Genomic DNA, 16,857 nt, shown 5'->3' on the forward strand with positions numbered 1-16,857 from the left:
TCATTGTTTTAGGCTGACATGACCATGTCACTCTGATCAGGTCTTCTTTTATGGAATTGACTGGTGTTGATCCTAAGTGGCAGGTAATCAGAGATGGTATCAACTAAATGGCTCAGGTTGCTGCCCCGTGGTGCCAGACACTTTGTGTACCGCTGACCCTGGTGACTCGCAGACACACACACCCATACACCCACACAATGGCTGTCATGGTCATCACCTGGAGACTAGTTAACCACAGTACCACCCTGGACTGGCTCCCCTGCAAGGTAAAACTCAATAATGGATGACCATCATTAGAAACCAGACACGTAAGAAGACAGGTTGACCCAGACTGACATGAACACACGACTGAGCTCAGTGATTCCTCTCTGAATCCATTGATTCAGGAACACAATCCACATCAGGCGACAACCACTTCAACTATAACATCCAGATGCAAAGATGTGTTTGGCTGAAATTTCTGCCACTTATAACACATTATAACAAAATAGGAAAATGCCTTTTCACTTCTACTGGAAGGGGGGGGGGGGGGGGGGGCAGTTTTTGTTTCTGCTCTTAATCCCCCTGTTGCGCTTTGAAAAGCACAACACAAAGGGTCAATCCATCCACAGTTGTTAGCTTGGCTATTAAAACGAAATCCATCCGATGATGTCACAATCATGCATCCACAATACACCTGATAAAAGTTTTAGTTTTTGGGTTTGAATCTAGCTAATTTCACAAAAATCAATTATAATGTGTGAGATAACCGTTGATTAAGGGTCAAATCCAAGAAGTGTCTCTTTACTGTCATGAGGAAAATATGCTTTTAGCAAACCTGGTGAAAACCTGTTTCAAGCAAAAATCATAGTGCATGGACCAAATTAACTAATTGGTGGCATTCCAGTCACTTCCAGTTCCCTCTTTCCTTCATGAAAGCTATTTTCTGCCTGGGAGGACAAAACTTTCAGAATGAGAAAGACAAAGCCTTTGCAGGTGTGATGCATTGCCAAAACTAGAGAATTTCAGGTGTTATTGCAGCAAGAGCATAGAGGCACTGCTGGGATTTGAACCCAGGATCTCCTGTTTATGAGGCAGGTACTTTGACCAGCTAAGCTACAATGCCACCTAAAGAACAAAGCTTTCCTTTCTATGCAACACTTACCAAGCAAACATGGAGGAACGAGAAGGTGCTGGATTCATATGGTAGTACTATGTAGATGACTGCGTAAAGCAAAGAGATCTCCTGAGCTGCCAATTAAGACACTTGTCCCGTCTTTCCTTCATAAAAGCTGTTTTGTGGGTGGGAGGACAGAACTTTCAGAATGAGAAGAACAAAGCCATTGGAGGTGTGATGCATGGCCAAAACCTCAGTGAGTTTCAGTTGCTTTTGTAGCTCTCGGACAGAGGCACTGCTGGGATTCGAACCCAGGCTCTCCTGTTTACAAGACAGGTACTTTGACCAACTAAGCTACAGTGCCATAAAAATTTGAGTGTTTTCCTTTCCATGCAACAGTTTCCAAGTAAATGTGTTGGAAATAGAAGGTCATGGATTCATATCCAAGTGGAACTACTATGAAGATGAGTGTGGAAAACAAAGAGATCTCCTGAGCACCCAGGTAGGAAAATTGTCACCTCTTTCCTTCATAAAGGCAATTTTCTGCCTTGGAAGACAAGACTTTCAGTATAAGGCAAAAGCCATTGCAGGCGTGAGTCATGGACAAAGGTTCAGGGCATTTCAGTTGCTTTTGTAGCAGAAGGACAGAGGCACTGCTGGGATTTGAACCCAGGCTCTCCTGTTTACGAGACAGGCACTTTAACCAGCTAAGCTACAGCGCCACAGAAAACTAAGAATTTTCCTTTCTATGCAACAGTTTCCACGCAAACATGGAGGCAATAGATGGTCGTGGATTCATATCCATGTGGTACCAGTGTGTAAAGAAAAGTGATCTCCCAAAATGCCAGCAAAGGAACTTGTCTCTTCTTTCCTTCAGAAAAGCTCTTTTCTGCCTGGGAGGACAGGACTTTCAGAATGAGAAGGCAAAAGCCATTGCAGGTGTGAGGCATGGACAAAGGTTCAGGGCATTTCAGTTACTTTTGTAGCAAAAGGACAGAGGCACTGCTAGGATTTGAACCCAGGCTCTCCTGTTTACTAGACAGGCACTTTGACCAGCTAAGCTACAGTGCCACGACAACAGAGCTCAAATATGTGAGGTAACTGTCGATTAAGGGTCAACTACCAGAAGTGCCTCTTTACTGTCATCAAGAGTTTGGTGAGTATAAAGTAATCCATGCCAGGGATGTCTAATCCCACTCCTCCAGGGTCGTAATGCAACCACGTTTCTGAACTGTCATGAGGAAAATGTGTTTTTAGCAAACCTGGTGAAAGATGTTTAAGATGACCGGGCTGGATCCTAACACCTCAGTTTCAAGCAAAAATCATAGTGCATGGACCAAATTAACTAATTGGTGGCATTCCAGTCACTTCCAGTTCCCTCCTTCCTTCATGAAAGCTATTTTCTGCCTGGGAGGACAAAACTTTCAGAATGAGAAAGACAAAGCCTTTGCAGGTGTGATGCATTGCCAAAACTAGAGAATTTCAGTTATTATTGCAGCAAAAGCACAGAGGCACTGCTGGGATTTGAACCCAAGATCTCCTGTTTATGAGGCAAGTACTTTGACCAGCTAAGCTACAATGCCACCTAAAGAGCAAAGCTTTCCTTTCTATGCAACACTTACCAAGCAAACATGGAGGAACGAGAAGGTGCTGGATTCATATGGTAGTACTATGTAGATGACTGCGTAAAGCAAAGAGATCTCCTGAGCTGCCAAGTAAGACACTTGTCCCGTCTTTCCTTCATAAAAGCTGTTTTGTGGGTGGGAGGACAGAACTTTCAGAATGAGAAGAACAAAGCCATTGGACGTGTGATGCATGGCCAAAACCTCAGCGAGTTTCAGTTGCTTTTGTAGCTCTCGGACAGAGGCACTGCTGGGATTCGAACCCAGGCTCTCCTGTTTACAAGACAGGCACTTTGACCAACTAAGCTACAGCGCCATAAAAATTTGAGTGTTTTCCTTTCCATGCAACAGTTTCCAAGTAAATGTGTTGGAAATAGAAGGTCATGGATTCATATCCAAGTGGAACTACTATGAAGATGAGTGTGGAAAACAAAGAGATCTCCTGAGCACCCAGGTAGGAAAATTGTCACCTCTTTCCTTCATAAAGGCAATTTTCTGCCTTGGAAGACAAGACTTTCAGTATAAGGCAAAAGCCATTGCAGGCGTGAGTCATGGACAAAGGTTCAGGGCATTTCAGTTGCTTTTGTAGCAAAAGGACAGAGGCACTGCTGGGATTTGAACCCAGGCTCTCCTGTTTACGAGACAGGCACTTTGACCAGCTAAGCTACAGCGCCACAGAAAACTAAGAATTTTCCTTTCTATGCAAAAGTTTCCACGCAAACATGGAGGAAATAGATGGTCGTGGATTCATATCCATGTGGTACCAGTGTGTAAAGCAAAGTGATCTGCCAAAATGCCGGCAAAGGAACTTGTCTCCTCTTTCCTTCAGAAAAGCTCTTTTCTGCCTGGGAGGACAGGACTTTCAGAATGAGAAGGACAAAGCCATTGCAGGTGTGAGGCATGGACAAAGGTTCAGGGCATTTCAGTTACTTTTGTAGCAAAAGGACAGAGGCACTGCTGGGATTTGAACCCAGGCTCTCCTGTTTACTAGACAGGCACTTTGACCAGCTAAGCTACAGTGCCACGACAACAGAGCTCAAATATGTGAGGTAACTGTCGATTAAGGGTCAACTACCAGAAGTGCCTCTTTACTGTCATCAAGAGTTTGGTGAGTATAAAGTAATCCATGCCAGGGATGTCTAATCCCACTCCTCCAGGGTCGTAATGCAACCACGTTTCTGAACTGTCATGAGGAAAATGTGTTTTTAGCAAACCTGGTGAAAGATGTTTAAGATGACCGGGCTGGATCCTAACACCTCAGTTTCAAGCAAAAATCATAGTGCATGGACCAAATTAACTAATTGGTGGCATTCCAGTCACTTCCAGTTCCCTCCTTCCTTCATGAAAGCTATTTTCTGCCTGGGAGGACAAAACTTTCAGAATGAGAAAGACAAAGCCTTTGCAGGTGTGATGCATTGCCAAAACTAGAGAATTTCAGTTATTATTGCAGCAAAAGCACGGAGGCACTGCTGGGATTTGAACCCAGGATCTCCTGTTTATGAGGCAAGTACTTTGACCAGCTAAGCTACAATGCCACCTAAAGAGCAAAGCTTTCCTTTCTATGCAACACTTACCAAGCAAACATGGAGGAACGAGAAGGTGCTGGATTCATATGGTAGTACTATGTAGATGACTGCGTAAAGCAAAGAGATCTCCTGAGCTGCCAAGTAAGACACTTGTCCCGTCTTTCCTTCATAAAAGCTGTTTTGTGGGTGGGAGGACAGAACTTTCAGAATGAGAAGAACAGAGTCATTGGAGGTGTGATGCATGGCCAAAACCTCAGCGAGTTTCAGTTGCTTTCGTAGCTCTCGGACAGAGGCACTGCTGGGATTCGAACCCAGGCTCTCCTGTTTACAAGACAGGTACTTTGACCAACTAAGCTACAGGGCCATAAAAATTTGTGTGTTTTCCTTTCCATGCAACAGTTTCCAAGTAAATGTGTTGGAAATAGAAGGTCATGGATTCATATCCAAGTGGAACTACTATGAAGATGAGTGTGGAAAACAAAGAGATCTCCTGAGCACCCAGGTAGGAAAATTGTCACCTCTTTCCTTCATAAAGGCAATTTTCTGCCTTGGAAGACAAGACTTTCAGTATAAGGCAAAAGCCATTGCAGGCGTGAGTCATGGACAAAGGTTCAGGGCATTTCAGTTACTTTTGTAGCAAAAGGACAGAGGCACTGCTGGGATTTGAACCCAGGCTCTCCTGTTTACTAGACAGGCACTTTGACCAGCTAAGCTACAGTGCCACGACAACAGAGCTCAAATATGTGAGGTAACTGTCGATTAAGGGTCAACTACCAGAAGTGCCTCTTTACTGTCATCAAGAGTTTGGTGAGTATAAAGTAATCCATGCCAGGGATGTCTAATCCCACTCCTCCAGGGTCGTAATGCAACCACGTTTGTGAACTGTCATGAGGAAAATGTGTTTTTAGCAAACCTGGCGAAAGATGTTTAAGATGACCGGGCTGGATCCTAACACCTCAGTTTCAAGCAAAAATCATAGTGCATGGACCAAATTAACTAATTGGTGGCATTCCAGTCACTTCCAGTTCCCTCCTTCCTTCATGAAAGCTATTTTCTGCCTGGGAGGACAAAACTTTCAGAATGAGAAAGACAAAGCCTTTGCAGGTGTGATGCATTGCCAAAACTAGAGAATTTCAGTTATTATTGCAGCAAAAGCACAGAGGCACTGCTGGGATTTGAACCCAAGATCTCCTGTTTATGAGGCAAGTACTTTGACCAGCTAAGCTACAATGCCACCTAAAGAGCAAAGCTTTCCTTTCTATGCAACACTTACCAAGCAAACATGGAGGAACGAGAAGGTGCTGGATTCATATGGTAGTACTATGTAGATGACTGCGTAAAGCAAAGAGATCTCCTGAGCTGCCAAGTAAGACACTTGTCCCGTCTTTCCTTCATAAAAGCTGTTTTGTGGGTGGGAGGACAGAACTTTCAGAATGAGAAGAACAGAGTCATTGGAGGTGTGATGCATGGCCAAAACCTCAGCGAGTTTCAGTTGCTTTCGTAGCTCTCGGACAGAGGCACTGCTGGGATTCGAACCCAGGCTCTCCTGTTTACAAGACAGGTACTTTGACCAACTAAGCTACAGTGCCATAAAAATTTGTGTGTTTTCCTTTCCATGCAACAGTTTCCAAGTAAATGTGTTGGAAATAGAAGGTCATGGATTCATATCCAAGTGGAACTACTATGAAGATGAGTGTGGAAAACAAAGAGATCTCCTGAGCACCCAGGTAGGAAAATTGTCACCTCTTTCCTTCATAAAGGCAATTTTCTGCCTTGGAAGACAAGACTTTCAGTATAAGGCAAAAGCCATTGCAGGTGTGAGTCATGGACAAAGGTTCAGGGGATTCCAGTTGCTTTTGTAGCAAAAGGACAGAGGCACTGCTGGGATTTGAACCCAGGATCTCCTGTTTACTAGACAGGCACTTTGACCAGCTAAGCTACAGCGCCACAGAAAGCTAAGAATTTTCCTTTCTATGCAACAGTTTCCATGCAAACATGGAGGAAATAGATGGTCGTGGATTCATATCCATGTGGTACCAGTGTGTAAAGAAAAGTGATCTCCCAAAATGCCAGCAAAGGAACTTGTCTCCTCTTTCCTTCAGAAAAGCTCTTTTCTGCCTGGGAGGACAGGACTTTCAGAATGAGAAGGACAAAGCCATTGCAGGTGTGAGGCATGGACAAAGGTTCAGGGCATTTCAGTTACTTTTGTAGCAAAAGGACAGAGGCACTGCTGGGATTTGAACCCAGGCTCTCCTGTTTACTAGACAGGCACTTTGACCAGCTAAGCTACAGTGCCACGACAACAGAGCTCAAATATGTGAGGTAACTGTCGATTAAGGGTCAACTACCAGAAGTGCCTCTTTACTGTCATCAAGTGTTTGGTGAGTATAAAGTAATCCATGCCAGGGATGTCTAATCCCACTCCTCCAGGGTCGTAATGCAACCACGTTTCTGAACTGTCATGAGGAAAATGTGTTTTTAGCAAACCTGGTGAAAGATGTTTAAGATGACCGGGCTGGATCCTAACACCTCAGTTTCAAGCAAAAATCATAGTGCATGGACCAAATTAACTAATTGGTGGCATTCCAGTCACTTCCAGTTCCCTCCTTCCTTCATGAAAGCTATTTTCTGCCTGGGAGGACAAAACTTTCAGAATGAGAAAGACAAAGCCTTTGCAGGTGTGATGCATTGCCAAAACTAGAGAATTTCAGTTATTATTGCAGCAAAAGCACAGAGGCACTGCTGGGATTTGAACCCAGGATCTCCTGTTTATGAGGCAAGTACTTTGACCAGCTAAGCTACAATGCCACCTAAAGAGCCAAGCTTTCCTTTCTATGCAACACTTACCAAGCAAACATGGAGGAACGAGAAGGTGCTGGATTCATATGGTAGTACTATGTAGATGACTGCGTAAAGCAAAGAGATCTCCTGAGCTGCCAAGTAAGACACTTGTCCCGTCTTTCCTTCATAAAAGCTGTTTTGTGGGTGGGAGGACAGAACTTTCAGAATGAGAAGAACAGAGCCATTGGAGGTGTGATGCATGGCCAAAACCTCAGTGAGTTTCAGTTGCTTTCGTAGCTCTCGGACAGAGGCACTGCTGGGATTCGAACCCAGGCTCTCCTGTTTACAAGACAGGTACTTTGACCAACTAAGCTACAGTGCCATAAAAATTTGTGTGTTTTCCTTTCCATGCAACAGTTTCCAAGTAAATGTGTTGGAAATAGAAGGTCATGGATTCATATCCAAGTGGGACTACTATGAAGATGAGTGTGGAAAACAAAGAGATCTCCTGAGCACCCAGGTAGGAAAATTGTCACCTCTTTCCTTCACAAAGGCAATTTTCTGCCTTGCAAGACAAGACTTTCAGTATAAGGCAAAAGCCATTGAAGGTGTGAGTCATGGACAAAGGTTCAGGGCATTCCAGTTGCTTTTGTAGCAAAAGGACAGAGGCACTGCTGGGATTTGAACCCAGGCTCTCCTGTTTACGAGACAGGCACTTTGACCAGCTAAGCTACAGTGCCACAGAAAGCTAAGAATTTTCCTTTCTATGCAACAGTTTCCACGCAAACATGGAGGAAATAGATGGTCGTGGATTCATATCCATGTGGTACCAGTGTGTAAAGCAAAGTGATCTCCCAAAATGCCAGCAAAGGAACTTGTCTCCTCTTTCCTTCAGAAAAGCTCTTTTCTGCCTGGGAGGACAGGACTTTCAGAATGAGAAGGACAAAGCCATTGCAGGTGTGAGGCATGGACAAAGGTTCAGGGCATTTCAGTTACTTTTGTAGCAAAAGGACAGAGACACTGCTGGGATTTGAACCCAGTATTTCCTGTTTATGAGGCAAGTACTTTGACCAGCTAAGCTACAATGCCACCTAAAGAGCAACGCTTTCCTTTCTATGCAACACTTACCAAGCAAACATGGAGGAACGAGAAGGTGCTGGATTCATATGGTAGTACTATGTAGATGACTGCGTAAAGCAAAGAGATCTCCTGAGCTGCCAAGTAAGACACTTGTCCCGTCTTTCCTTCATAAAAGCTATTTTCTGACTTGGAGGACAGAACTTTTGGAATGAGAAGAACAAAGTCATTGTGGGTGTGATGTGTGCCCAAAACCTGGGACATTTCCATGGCTCTTCTGAGACTTGAACCCTGGCTTTCCCCATCATTCAACTGGCACTTTTACCAAGTAAGGCACAAACTGGTTTGCAATTGAGTCGTGCCTTTAGGTGGTATGACAAGTTTAATTCGAAAATGTTGCCTTTGCCATATGCATACAAAGTTGTGAACGACTTTAAACCACAGCCAGGACACAAGGTGAAAGAGCACTAAACACCGCACTGACTGCGTCACTAATAACCCCTGGTAATCATGTTTTAATTCACCATCTGGTGTTAAGGTCACAGACATATAATCCACCTGTGACAATGCTCAGTGTAGCATGCATGGGTGCAAATGTAAGGGCAGAGGACACATCCTATAGATTATTCATCAGATTTCCATATCACGTTCGTCCAATTCTTGCATACATGCACCATTTTGAGGAGTAGATCAAAGGTGAACTAGAGATATGTGCCGCATCGCAAACTTCAGAAACAAAATATATTAGGAAATCCTGAGGATATCGCTCACCCATCTAATAGCAACTGGGCTGGATCTTCATTTTTAATGTATTTTCATTGTGAGCTGTGAATGTATATATGGTGTCTGATACAGTAACATATTATGTGAATATTTTGTGCGCAGAGGTAAATGGGATGCGATAGATCCAGACCACTGCATAGAGTCTGTCTTCATTGGCCACACTTGAAACTTGTGTCATAGCCAACCCTGCACACACGGACTGGCAGACAGACAGTATCAACTAACAGCTGTTAAATTATTGAGCCGCCACAAAGGGTGCTGCAAAATAGCAACTAGATTCCTCCAGCTCTTGGCAGAACATTTGAATATTAATGACAGACATAAGAGTGCAGAAACTGAGGAAGTTTGAAGGAAATTTTTCTTAAGAATGAAGAAACATAATTTTTTAAAATATTTTTTGGGGCATAAATCTGTGACATTGTTTTCTGTTGAGAAATGTAATGTGCCAAATATGTTTTTCCTTCAAACAGGTCTATTATTTGTTGGGAAAGGGGGGGTGAGAGACCTGAGAGAGACAAGTTTCAATTTGGATTTGTTTTACTTGGACTTTTAACATTAGTATAAACATGTTGGAGAAACAAAAGTATGTGCACTTCACATAGTGATAAGACAGGAACATTCAGACATTCAGGAAAATCTCCATAGAAAAGTGGTTTGCAGTAAGCAGGCTGGAGCCTAAAAACCCAAGTAATATGTATAGCCATGGACTTCTGTTTTTGGCACAGCAGTACATGAATATTACTTCATGTATATTTTGTATGATAGCAGCCATCTTACCTTAATAACATAATTCATAATAATAATTTCAAGACTGTCCCATGTTCTCTCGGGTTTGTTCCCTTTCCACCAACATTACTTCAATGGTGTATTTTTTGTATCAATAGTGGTTCTTCTTCTCTGACTTTCCCTGCACAGTTGCAGGAAGTAGCGGCAGATTCAGGTCGCCCACCCTCCGCTGCAGAGATGAACGCAGCTGAACCGAGTTCTTCTTGGCTCCATTCAATCCTCCTGCATGTCCTCCTCCTACTCCTGTTGCAGCGAGGTCTTTTTTCTTGCTTCTATCCTGCCTGAGGCTCTTAATGGCCAATGTGTGTTGTGAGGGGAAGGTGGAAGGCTTGGATCTGTTCACCAGGAGACCTGGAGGTCCTGGCTGGGACAATCCCACCCATGCCATCTTGTTGCCTTGCCCAGCTTTGAGCCCAACATTCCGAAGGCGAGGCAATGGAATGGAGGGTGAGGTAAGAGTCCTCTCCATGACGATGAGGTTTTCTCGATCTGAGGCATGATTAACGGCCTCCACGAGCATTTTGGGAGAAATGCTGTTTTTCTCTGATGTGTAAAACGTCTGCAGCTTCTCCAGGCGTTCATTAATGCTAAGGTGATGAGAGTTTTCACCGGGGTGGCGGATGTCCTGAAAGCAGTCGGATCCAGGGTCTGCTGCCCCGTCTGACTGCGTGGTCCTGAGCAGGTTTGCATGATGGGTTGGTCTCGACATGCTGGTCTCTCTGATTGGCTCAGCCGGTAGAGGGACTTGGGAAGGTGCAGAGTCACAGAGTTGGGATGCAGAAGTTTTAGGAGGAGAAAGATGTGCAAGATCCCTGTCTCCAAACAGAGACACTTCAACAGATGCAAGAGACAAAACCAACATTAAATCCACAGAGATTTGGGTTAAATCCCAGCTGAGATCTTTCTATGTGCAGTTTACATGTTCTCTAAATGAAGCATTTTCCAGCCTGTTGGCTTACCTTCAGGGAAAAGCATCTCTGGGGCGTCCACAGTGATGGTGATCTCCTCATCAGTGTCCCCATCCTCCGCAGACAGGCGAGTGAGCGATGGAAGACGATGAGGTATTCCGGGGGAAGCACAGTGAGGAATTCGAGGTAGAGATGGAGAGGGTGGATGGTTCTCCGCATCCTCCAGATGGACTTTTCGATGGAGATCTTCTTTCTTCTGACCTTCAGCCATCTGCTGAGTTCTCGGGGGCCTGCTGGATGGCTTAAACGTTGGCTCATTCTAAAACAAACAAATAAAAAACCAAGCAGCAATCAGATACAAGACCAGAAAATTAATTTGTGTTGTTAGATATTGCTGACATCCTTACCTGTTGCTGAGTCTTTGCTTGCTTGTTATTATTCCTCTCTCTCCATGTACTCTTGCTTGGTAGACTCCAGTTACTGCTCTCTACCTTCTGCGAATTTAAACATTTTGAAGGAAATTCTTAAAGTCAACAATCAAAATATGGTTGTGTTGCTATGAGTTTTGTTGTTTTCTGTAGGTGGGAAGCTTTGATTATGAGATGCAAGAACCTTGTTGGCCTTGGTTCCTTTCAGGCTCCTGCTGAGCTTGTTGAGCAGCAGATGATAGCAGGCCATGATGGCAGAAGGCCGGTTGTTGGTGAGCGTGTATGTGATGTCAGCGAGGGAGAAGCCCAGAGTGTCCGTCATGTAGGTCAACACAGAGGAGTTCAGATCCTCTGGACACAACCTGGAGTGTGATAAGATATACGGATTGAAAAAGTCAAGTCTGAAGAGATGTTAAAGTGATCGGGTTTGGAGGAACGAGCCACAAATGAAGCCCTCCGGTTCTTGAAACTTCCTTGAAAAACTTCCTGCTTCTTTAATGTGGATTTGAGAAAATGCATTATGCTGGGAGGAGACCTACTTGATGGCATTTGCACACTGTGTCATAAAGTGCTAAAAGCCTTTTAGTCATGCTATAATAAAACAAAGTTGCTACCCTGCTGACCACAAACATTTTTATTTTGTTTAAAAAAAAAAACTTCTGCAATTTCCGTCTCCCTCCTTTTTGGGCCTTTATATAATAATCGCTGAAAAAACGTTGTCTGTCAGCACTTTTGGAACAAACGCGAATGCTTAAGTTACAGATTTCTACTGCTGAAGCAGATGTGGACTGAATAAATTGAGGCGAGTTAATGTAAAATCTTGATGAATATTTTGTGCACACAACTCTAGTCTATATTTAGCCTATTATGGGAAATAAAGAAATGTTTTCAGTTGTCCTGTACCTGTTTTTATGAGCCTGGGTGTGCAAGGGCTTCTTGGCATATCCCTCGTTAATCCACTTCTCCTCCATTGCGGCTCTAACGCTTGGTCTCTTATCTGGGTTGGGCTCCAGCAGAGACAACACAAATGCTGTTGCACCTAAAACCAAAGGCAAATAAATTAGAGCAACACATCCTTTCCTGGTTTTACATTTTAGAGATTTTTTGCATTTTGTTGTACATTTTAGCTCTCCTTATCTCAAAAAGTACAGTTAAAAACACTCTACACAGGTACAGTCAAAGAGGTCTTTTTAAACTATCACTCAGCCTTCTCTTTCCTGGCAAATAATATTATTGGACATAATATTATGCGAAATTTAAAACTGGTATTTTCTGGGTTCTGTACTGAGTTAATTAAATGTCTGTCTCATTTCAAAGCTGTCACCAAATAAAAGCCAGAACTATCAGGTGACTGAAGGAAATAAACACCTGGGCATTAAATTGACCTTTTACAGTATTTCCCTTTAGTAGCTGTTAACCAGATGAAGGGAAATGTGACTCCAAATGAATGTTAATATCATTGGCAAGTTTGTCACATTAACTCAAAAAAGATAATAACACATCAGTGTCAGCTTCTAATTACAGTCAAAAGTTGACGTTTACATTTTTGATGTTAGAAAATGGTTATTCTAAGGCCTTGTTCCAACACAAGTACGTCCCAATGGCTGACTCCTACAGACCTACTCTGTTGCTATGGTCGTTGCCCTCTTCTGCTCTGGAAAACTAATCTTTGCTTAAACGCTTCAGAAGAGTTGAGCCAATGCCTGAAAGTTGCCACAGACTCTGGGTCAAAAGCTTGACTGCAAAACACTGATTTATCTGAGCGTGGTCGGTCTAATCAGCACTGAACTCCTTTGGTTTTTGTGAAAAAAAAAATTAAATAAAGGCTGCCCTCCGTGATTAATGTCGGTGTCTCGGAGCCCATGGCAGCGTTACAGCCACTAATCTGATCACTGTCAGAGTGTCAGAGTGCCAGAACCGTACCGCCGTTGCCCAGAGTTACGGGAGCTGTGTTTATTTGTAATGACATGGCGCCATGACAGAGTGTAACGGAGTGATTAGAGACAGAGGTCACCGTAGACTGGGCACAGAATAAGGAGTATAAAAAAAGAAACATTTTTTATTTCCAAGATAATTTCTCGTGACAGCTCTCTGCTCTGTAGAAACGAGGACTGAATCCTAGTTTGTGTTCGCTGGACAGATAATTACATTAATAAGAGGACGTCACGTAAAATAAAATCCTACTGTGGAACTACGGGAGACATTTCCAAATGGAAATCCAATCAGTGTGAGATGTGGTTTATTCGGCCTCCTATGTTACTCCCCTTTCTATTTTATCCTGCAGGCCTCTATTCCACAAAAAGAAAAAAATGCTAATTTAACCACATTCCACTGTGTGGTTGCGTTAATCTTTCATTTTCCATTTATACTCTCGTGCACTCTTGAACTCTGGTCTTAAGCACACAAAAATCAGGTTTGAGTCTGACTCTGCAGCACGAGTGGGTTCACCTTTGCTGATGTCACTGGGGAGGCTGCTGATCTCCCCGTTGATCATCTTCTGGTGAAGCTGTTTGATGTTAAAGGGCTCCACGGTGAAGGGGAGGCTTCCTGTCAGCATGGCAAACATACTCACACCTCTGCACACACAAGCGGAACGTTGGAAATATTTAAATTAGACCTGGATGGAAAGACCATCTGTAATCAATTCTGTCTAGCAAATACTCAATTGTGGACTGTAAATGCTGCTCAACAACTGTATAGTACTATATACAGTCATAAAAGAATATAGTACAAATTCCTGGCATGTCGATATTATCTCTTAATCCTCTTTAGAGGAAAAAACATTTCATCATTCCTCAATATGATCTATTCTCCATGATATATGAAGGAAATATCAGTGTAATGTGCAGTATGGAATCTGAAATCTTAGAGGGAGCCACCTGGATAGTAAACCAAGTGAGACTTATCACTTACACAGACCAGACATCCACTTTGGGCCCATACTTCCTGTGAGCGAGCAGCTCCGGGGCGGCGTAGGCAGGACTTCCACACTGGGTGTTGAGGAGCTCCAGAGACAACGATTCAGCCTTCAGAGTGTTGCTCAGGCCGAAGTCTGTGCAAGATATAATCATTTTTTTGTGCAGATGTGCTGGATAGCTGTAACAGATCCTACCTGCTGATAATCCCTTGTCGGGATGTTAACATACCCACAATCTTTATGTTGTTATGCTCATCCAACAGGAAGTTTTCAATCTTTAAGTCTCTGCAGAAGAAAAAAGAAGAGACGTTTGGACACAGTGGAAGACTGGAGTCCAGGAGAAGATTATAGCAGCTATTTAACAGAAATAAATCATGGTTATTGGTCGGTTAAGGGCTCCTCCTTGTGTTTTCCATATTTTCCTGTTTATTTCTGGACCGGTAGAAGGAAGTAACCAGATGGGGAAGCAAAAGAAAACCAGAGTTAAATTTGGGTTTGGATACAGTTCAAAAGAAAAAAGAATTTCATTTGCATTCAATTGTAAATTAAAAGCATTTTCTTTTATATGAAACTAAGCTTGATCACTGCTCACCTGGAAAAGTTGCTAGACTCACCAACAAGCCCCATGCGCTAAAGCTACACAACTAAATGAATATCTGCGGTCAGCAGAGAACGAGATGATCCCCCATAAACTAGAGCTCAGGAATCAGCATGTTGCTTTCATCCGCCTTCATCTAAGCAACAGACGCTGAAAAATCCAGAAAACTCTGCTCACCACCCCCCGAAATGTTCAAAGGCAAGCAGAGGGAAGAAGGAAAAACGAGCGAGAAAAAGAAAGCGACCAGGCCTTGTCGTAAAGGAGAGAATGTATGCGGTAAACCTACTGGATGTGGGTGGCATGAGGCGCATTTAAGCGCAAATTTTCCATTTATATCCAATTTTATCATCTGTGTGTGGGACTGCAATGTGGCGTGCGTGTGTGACAGAGAGGCGCAGCTGAAGGGCTGGAAGCTGCGTCGTTGAGGGACTTCATTAGAGAGGAAGTCCATGATGTTGTGATGATGTGTGAATCATGGCGCCGGCGCAGGATGATGAGGTCATTGCCTGGTAATCACATTCCCACCTTCAAAGGAGCCAAAGTCTCAAACCAGAGCCCAGGACTGCGCATAATGTACGTGTGTGTGTGTGTGTGTGTGTGTGTGTGTGTGTGTGTGTGTGTGTGTGTGTGTGTGTGTGTGCGCATAATGATATTGGGTCTCCAACACCTCCACATGCTAAACTACTATTAAATTAACAATTCCCACACCACAACTGTGCCACATGTTGCCATTTTCCAGCGAGTTTCCTACTTTGTAAGCTGTAAATGCTCTGCAAACTCTTTATGCATGTGTGTGAGCCTGACCCCAACATGCAACTGCTACTGTGCACAGGTACGGACGGGGGCCGGGATATCCACAAATAATGTCATGAGCTACACGAAAAAGCCCAAAAGCAGCCCAGGAGGCACTCAAAAGCAGGTGTAATCTAACCTGTGCACGATGCCGTACTTGTGCAGGTGATCCACTGCCGACAGGATCTGACGGACGTAGCGCCGCACCTCCCTCTCCTCCAGACGTTTCTTCTCGCAGATCCTGTCCATCAGGTCTCCTCCAGCGCAGAGCTCCATGGCCATGTAGTAGCTGTTCTCAGTCTCTAGAGTCTGAAACAGACACAAGCGCGTTAGGCCGACCGTGGCCTTATCGTTTGTTTTATCTTTTATTTTTGATTACATGTGTTCCTCTCCATTTACCTCCAGCAGAACTACTATATGTGGATGTCGAACCATCTGGTGAATTCTTGGTTCGCGCTTCATGTTCTTCAGCACGTACGAATCCTGACGAGCTTTCTTTTTGTCAATGACTTTAATGGCCACCTATGCGCACAGAAAAACTTGACATTTATTATTATGGAAACCAGGAAAAGCTGATTGTAGCTATCCTTAAAGATGTATCCTAAATGCAGAAAGAAAATATCGTAAAAAGACTCCTAATAAGATTTATGTTTGCTGTTCATGCCAATGACGCTGCGTATAAACCACCAGTTTAGAAGCTTCAAAAAGTCTTCTCAAACAAAGTGGGTTTAAACATTAGCAGACTTCACCTCAACAAGTCAGCACATGTAGACAGAAACAAGGGTTAGAAGGAAAAAACTCCCTAGTAGATGAGTTTGGACAATACCATGGCAACCAGGTCCAGGTCAGTGACTTGGTTGGTGATGAGGGAAAGTTACTAATACATTAACACACACCCTGCCTCTCATTCCATGCAGTTTACACACTCTGTATTCAAAATGAAAAAAATATAAACCACAGGAAAACCAAAATTCATGAATTTAACATGTTTTAAAGCTTAATAATACCTTTCAGAGACCTATATTCATACTTTCACAGAGGTAAAATCTGGGCTTGTCTTCTCATTTTTATTCATGACCGACCTTTTCCCCTGTGCTGATGTGCAGCCCTTCCATCACTTTGGCAAATGACCCTTTGTTGATCATTTTGCCCACCAGATAGGAGCCCACCCGTTTGGAGTGGGGAAAGCTCCGCAGCAGCTCCCGGGGGACCTTCAGGGAGGGCAGAGGCAGCCGCTCCCGGACCTGAGATGCGTTGCTCTGGGCTTCGCGCCCTCCCTCCGCCACCATGTCATCCAGAACAGGTTTTAGTGCTGCTGCTGGCATCCCAGACGGACCCCCATGTGGCCGACTTTTAGGCAGGTGATCAAATCCAAAAAGAGCGCAGCTTGCAGAGAAAAGACATACTAACACAGATGCGTTGTCTGAGGAGAGGATGGAAAAAGTCTTCCTGGTGACCAGGTCCCGATCTTCCTCTTTTCCTTTAACATCTCAGCCTAAACAGGTGTACCAAGTCCCCTGACGCACTGGGCTCTTTCTCCCTC

The 16,857-nt window shown here is 43.7% G+C and overlaps 1 protein-coding gene and 14 non-coding genes across 15 annotated transcripts in view; all 15 read right to left on the reverse strand.

The window, feature by feature from the left end:
• Nucleotides 1–1,031: 1,031 nt before the first annotated feature.
• On the reverse strand, nt 1,032–1,105 carry trnam-cau (transfer RNA methionine (anticodon CAU)). The gene has a single exon. It is a non-coding gene; the product is annotated as a tRNA-Met (tRNA).
• Nucleotides 1,106–1,386: 281 nt separating this feature from the next.
• On the reverse strand, nt 1,387–1,460 carry trnat-ugu (transfer RNA threonine (anticodon UGU)). Its single transcript has one exon. It is a non-coding gene; the product is annotated as a tRNA-Thr (tRNA).
• Nucleotides 1,461–1,744: 284 nt separating this feature from the next.
• trnat-cgu (transfer RNA threonine (anticodon CGU)) lies at nt 1,745–1,818 on the reverse strand. The gene has a single exon. It is a non-coding gene; the product is annotated as a tRNA-Thr (tRNA).
• A 275-nt stretch (nt 1,819–2,093) lies between these two features.
• On the reverse strand, nt 2,094–2,167 carry trnat-agu (transfer RNA threonine (anticodon AGU)). Its single transcript has one exon. It is a non-coding gene; the product is annotated as a tRNA-Thr (tRNA).
• A 793-nt stretch (nt 2,168–2,960) lies between these two features.
• trnat-ugu (transfer RNA threonine (anticodon UGU)) lies at nt 2,961–3,034 on the reverse strand. The gene has a single exon. It is a non-coding gene; the product is annotated as a tRNA-Thr (tRNA).
• Nucleotides 3,035–3,318: 284 nt separating this feature from the next.
• Nucleotides 3,319–3,392, reverse strand: trnat-cgu (transfer RNA threonine (anticodon CGU)). Its single transcript has one exon. It is a non-coding gene; the product is annotated as a tRNA-Thr (tRNA).
• Nucleotides 3,393–3,667: 275 nt separating this feature from the next.
• trnat-agu (transfer RNA threonine (anticodon AGU)) lies at nt 3,668–3,741 on the reverse strand. The gene has a single exon. It is a non-coding gene; the product is annotated as a tRNA-Thr (tRNA).
• Nucleotides 3,742–4,534: 793 nt separating this feature from the next.
• On the reverse strand, nt 4,535–4,608 carry trnat-ugu (transfer RNA threonine (anticodon UGU)). The gene has a single exon. It is a non-coding gene; the product is annotated as a tRNA-Thr (tRNA).
• A 284-nt stretch (nt 4,609–4,892) lies between these two features.
• trnat-agu (transfer RNA threonine (anticodon AGU)) lies at nt 4,893–4,966 on the reverse strand. Its single transcript has one exon. It is a non-coding gene; the product is annotated as a tRNA-Thr (tRNA).
• Nucleotides 4,967–5,759: 793 nt separating this feature from the next.
• On the reverse strand, nt 5,760–5,833 carry trnat-ugu (transfer RNA threonine (anticodon UGU)). The gene has a single exon. It is a non-coding gene; the product is annotated as a tRNA-Thr (tRNA).
• Nucleotides 5,834–6,117: 284 nt separating this feature from the next.
• Nucleotides 6,118–6,191, reverse strand: trnat-agu (transfer RNA threonine (anticodon AGU)). The gene has a single exon. It is a non-coding gene; the product is annotated as a tRNA-Thr (tRNA).
• A 275-nt stretch (nt 6,192–6,466) lies between these two features.
• On the reverse strand, nt 6,467–6,540 carry trnat-agu (transfer RNA threonine (anticodon AGU)). The gene has a single exon. It is a non-coding gene; the product is annotated as a tRNA-Thr (tRNA).
• A 793-nt stretch (nt 6,541–7,333) lies between these two features.
• On the reverse strand, nt 7,334–7,407 carry trnat-ugu (transfer RNA threonine (anticodon UGU)). The gene has a single exon. It is a non-coding gene; the product is annotated as a tRNA-Thr (tRNA).
• A 284-nt stretch (nt 7,408–7,691) lies between these two features.
• On the reverse strand, nt 7,692–7,765 carry trnat-cgu (transfer RNA threonine (anticodon CGU)). The gene has a single exon. It is a non-coding gene; the product is annotated as a tRNA-Thr (tRNA).
• Nucleotides 7,766–9,762: 1,997 nt separating this feature from the next.
• LOC105418227 (hormonally up-regulated neu tumor-associated kinase homolog A) overlaps nt 9,763–16,857 on the reverse strand; it is a 7,101-nt gene continuing 6 nt past the window's right edge. Inside the window, exons 1-11 of the mRNA XM_029850007.1 lie at nt 16,397–16,857; nt 15,714–15,836; nt 15,454–15,623; nt 14,154–14,209; nt 13,921–14,059; nt 13,456–13,583; nt 11,911–12,046; nt 11,192–11,369; nt 10,987–11,073; nt 10,631–10,898; nt 9,763–10,502 (exon numbers count right to left, since the gene is read on the reverse strand). The exon at nt 16,397–16,857 is cut by the window's right edge and continues 6 nt beyond it. Of these exons, the coding sequence (XP_029705867.1) occupies nt 9,763–10,502; nt 10,631–10,898; nt 10,987–11,073; nt 11,192–11,369; nt 11,911–12,046; nt 13,456–13,583; nt 13,921–14,059; nt 14,154–14,209; nt 15,454–15,623; nt 15,714–15,836; nt 16,397–16,639 (2,268 nt within the window). The 5' untranslated portion in view covers nt 16,640–16,857. The remainder of the gene's footprint in view (nt 10,503–10,630; nt 10,899–10,986; nt 11,074–11,191; nt 11,370–11,910; nt 12,047–13,455; nt 13,584–13,920; nt 14,060–14,153; nt 14,210–15,453; nt 15,624–15,713; nt 15,837–16,396) is intronic.

Source organism: Takifugu rubripes, chromosome 16 (assembly GCF_901000725.2).
Source record: "Takifugu rubripes chromosome 16, fTakRub1.2, whole genome shotgun sequence".
Taxonomy (NCBI): Eukaryota; Metazoa; Chordata; class Actinopteri; order Tetraodontiformes; family Tetraodontidae; genus Takifugu; species Takifugu rubripes.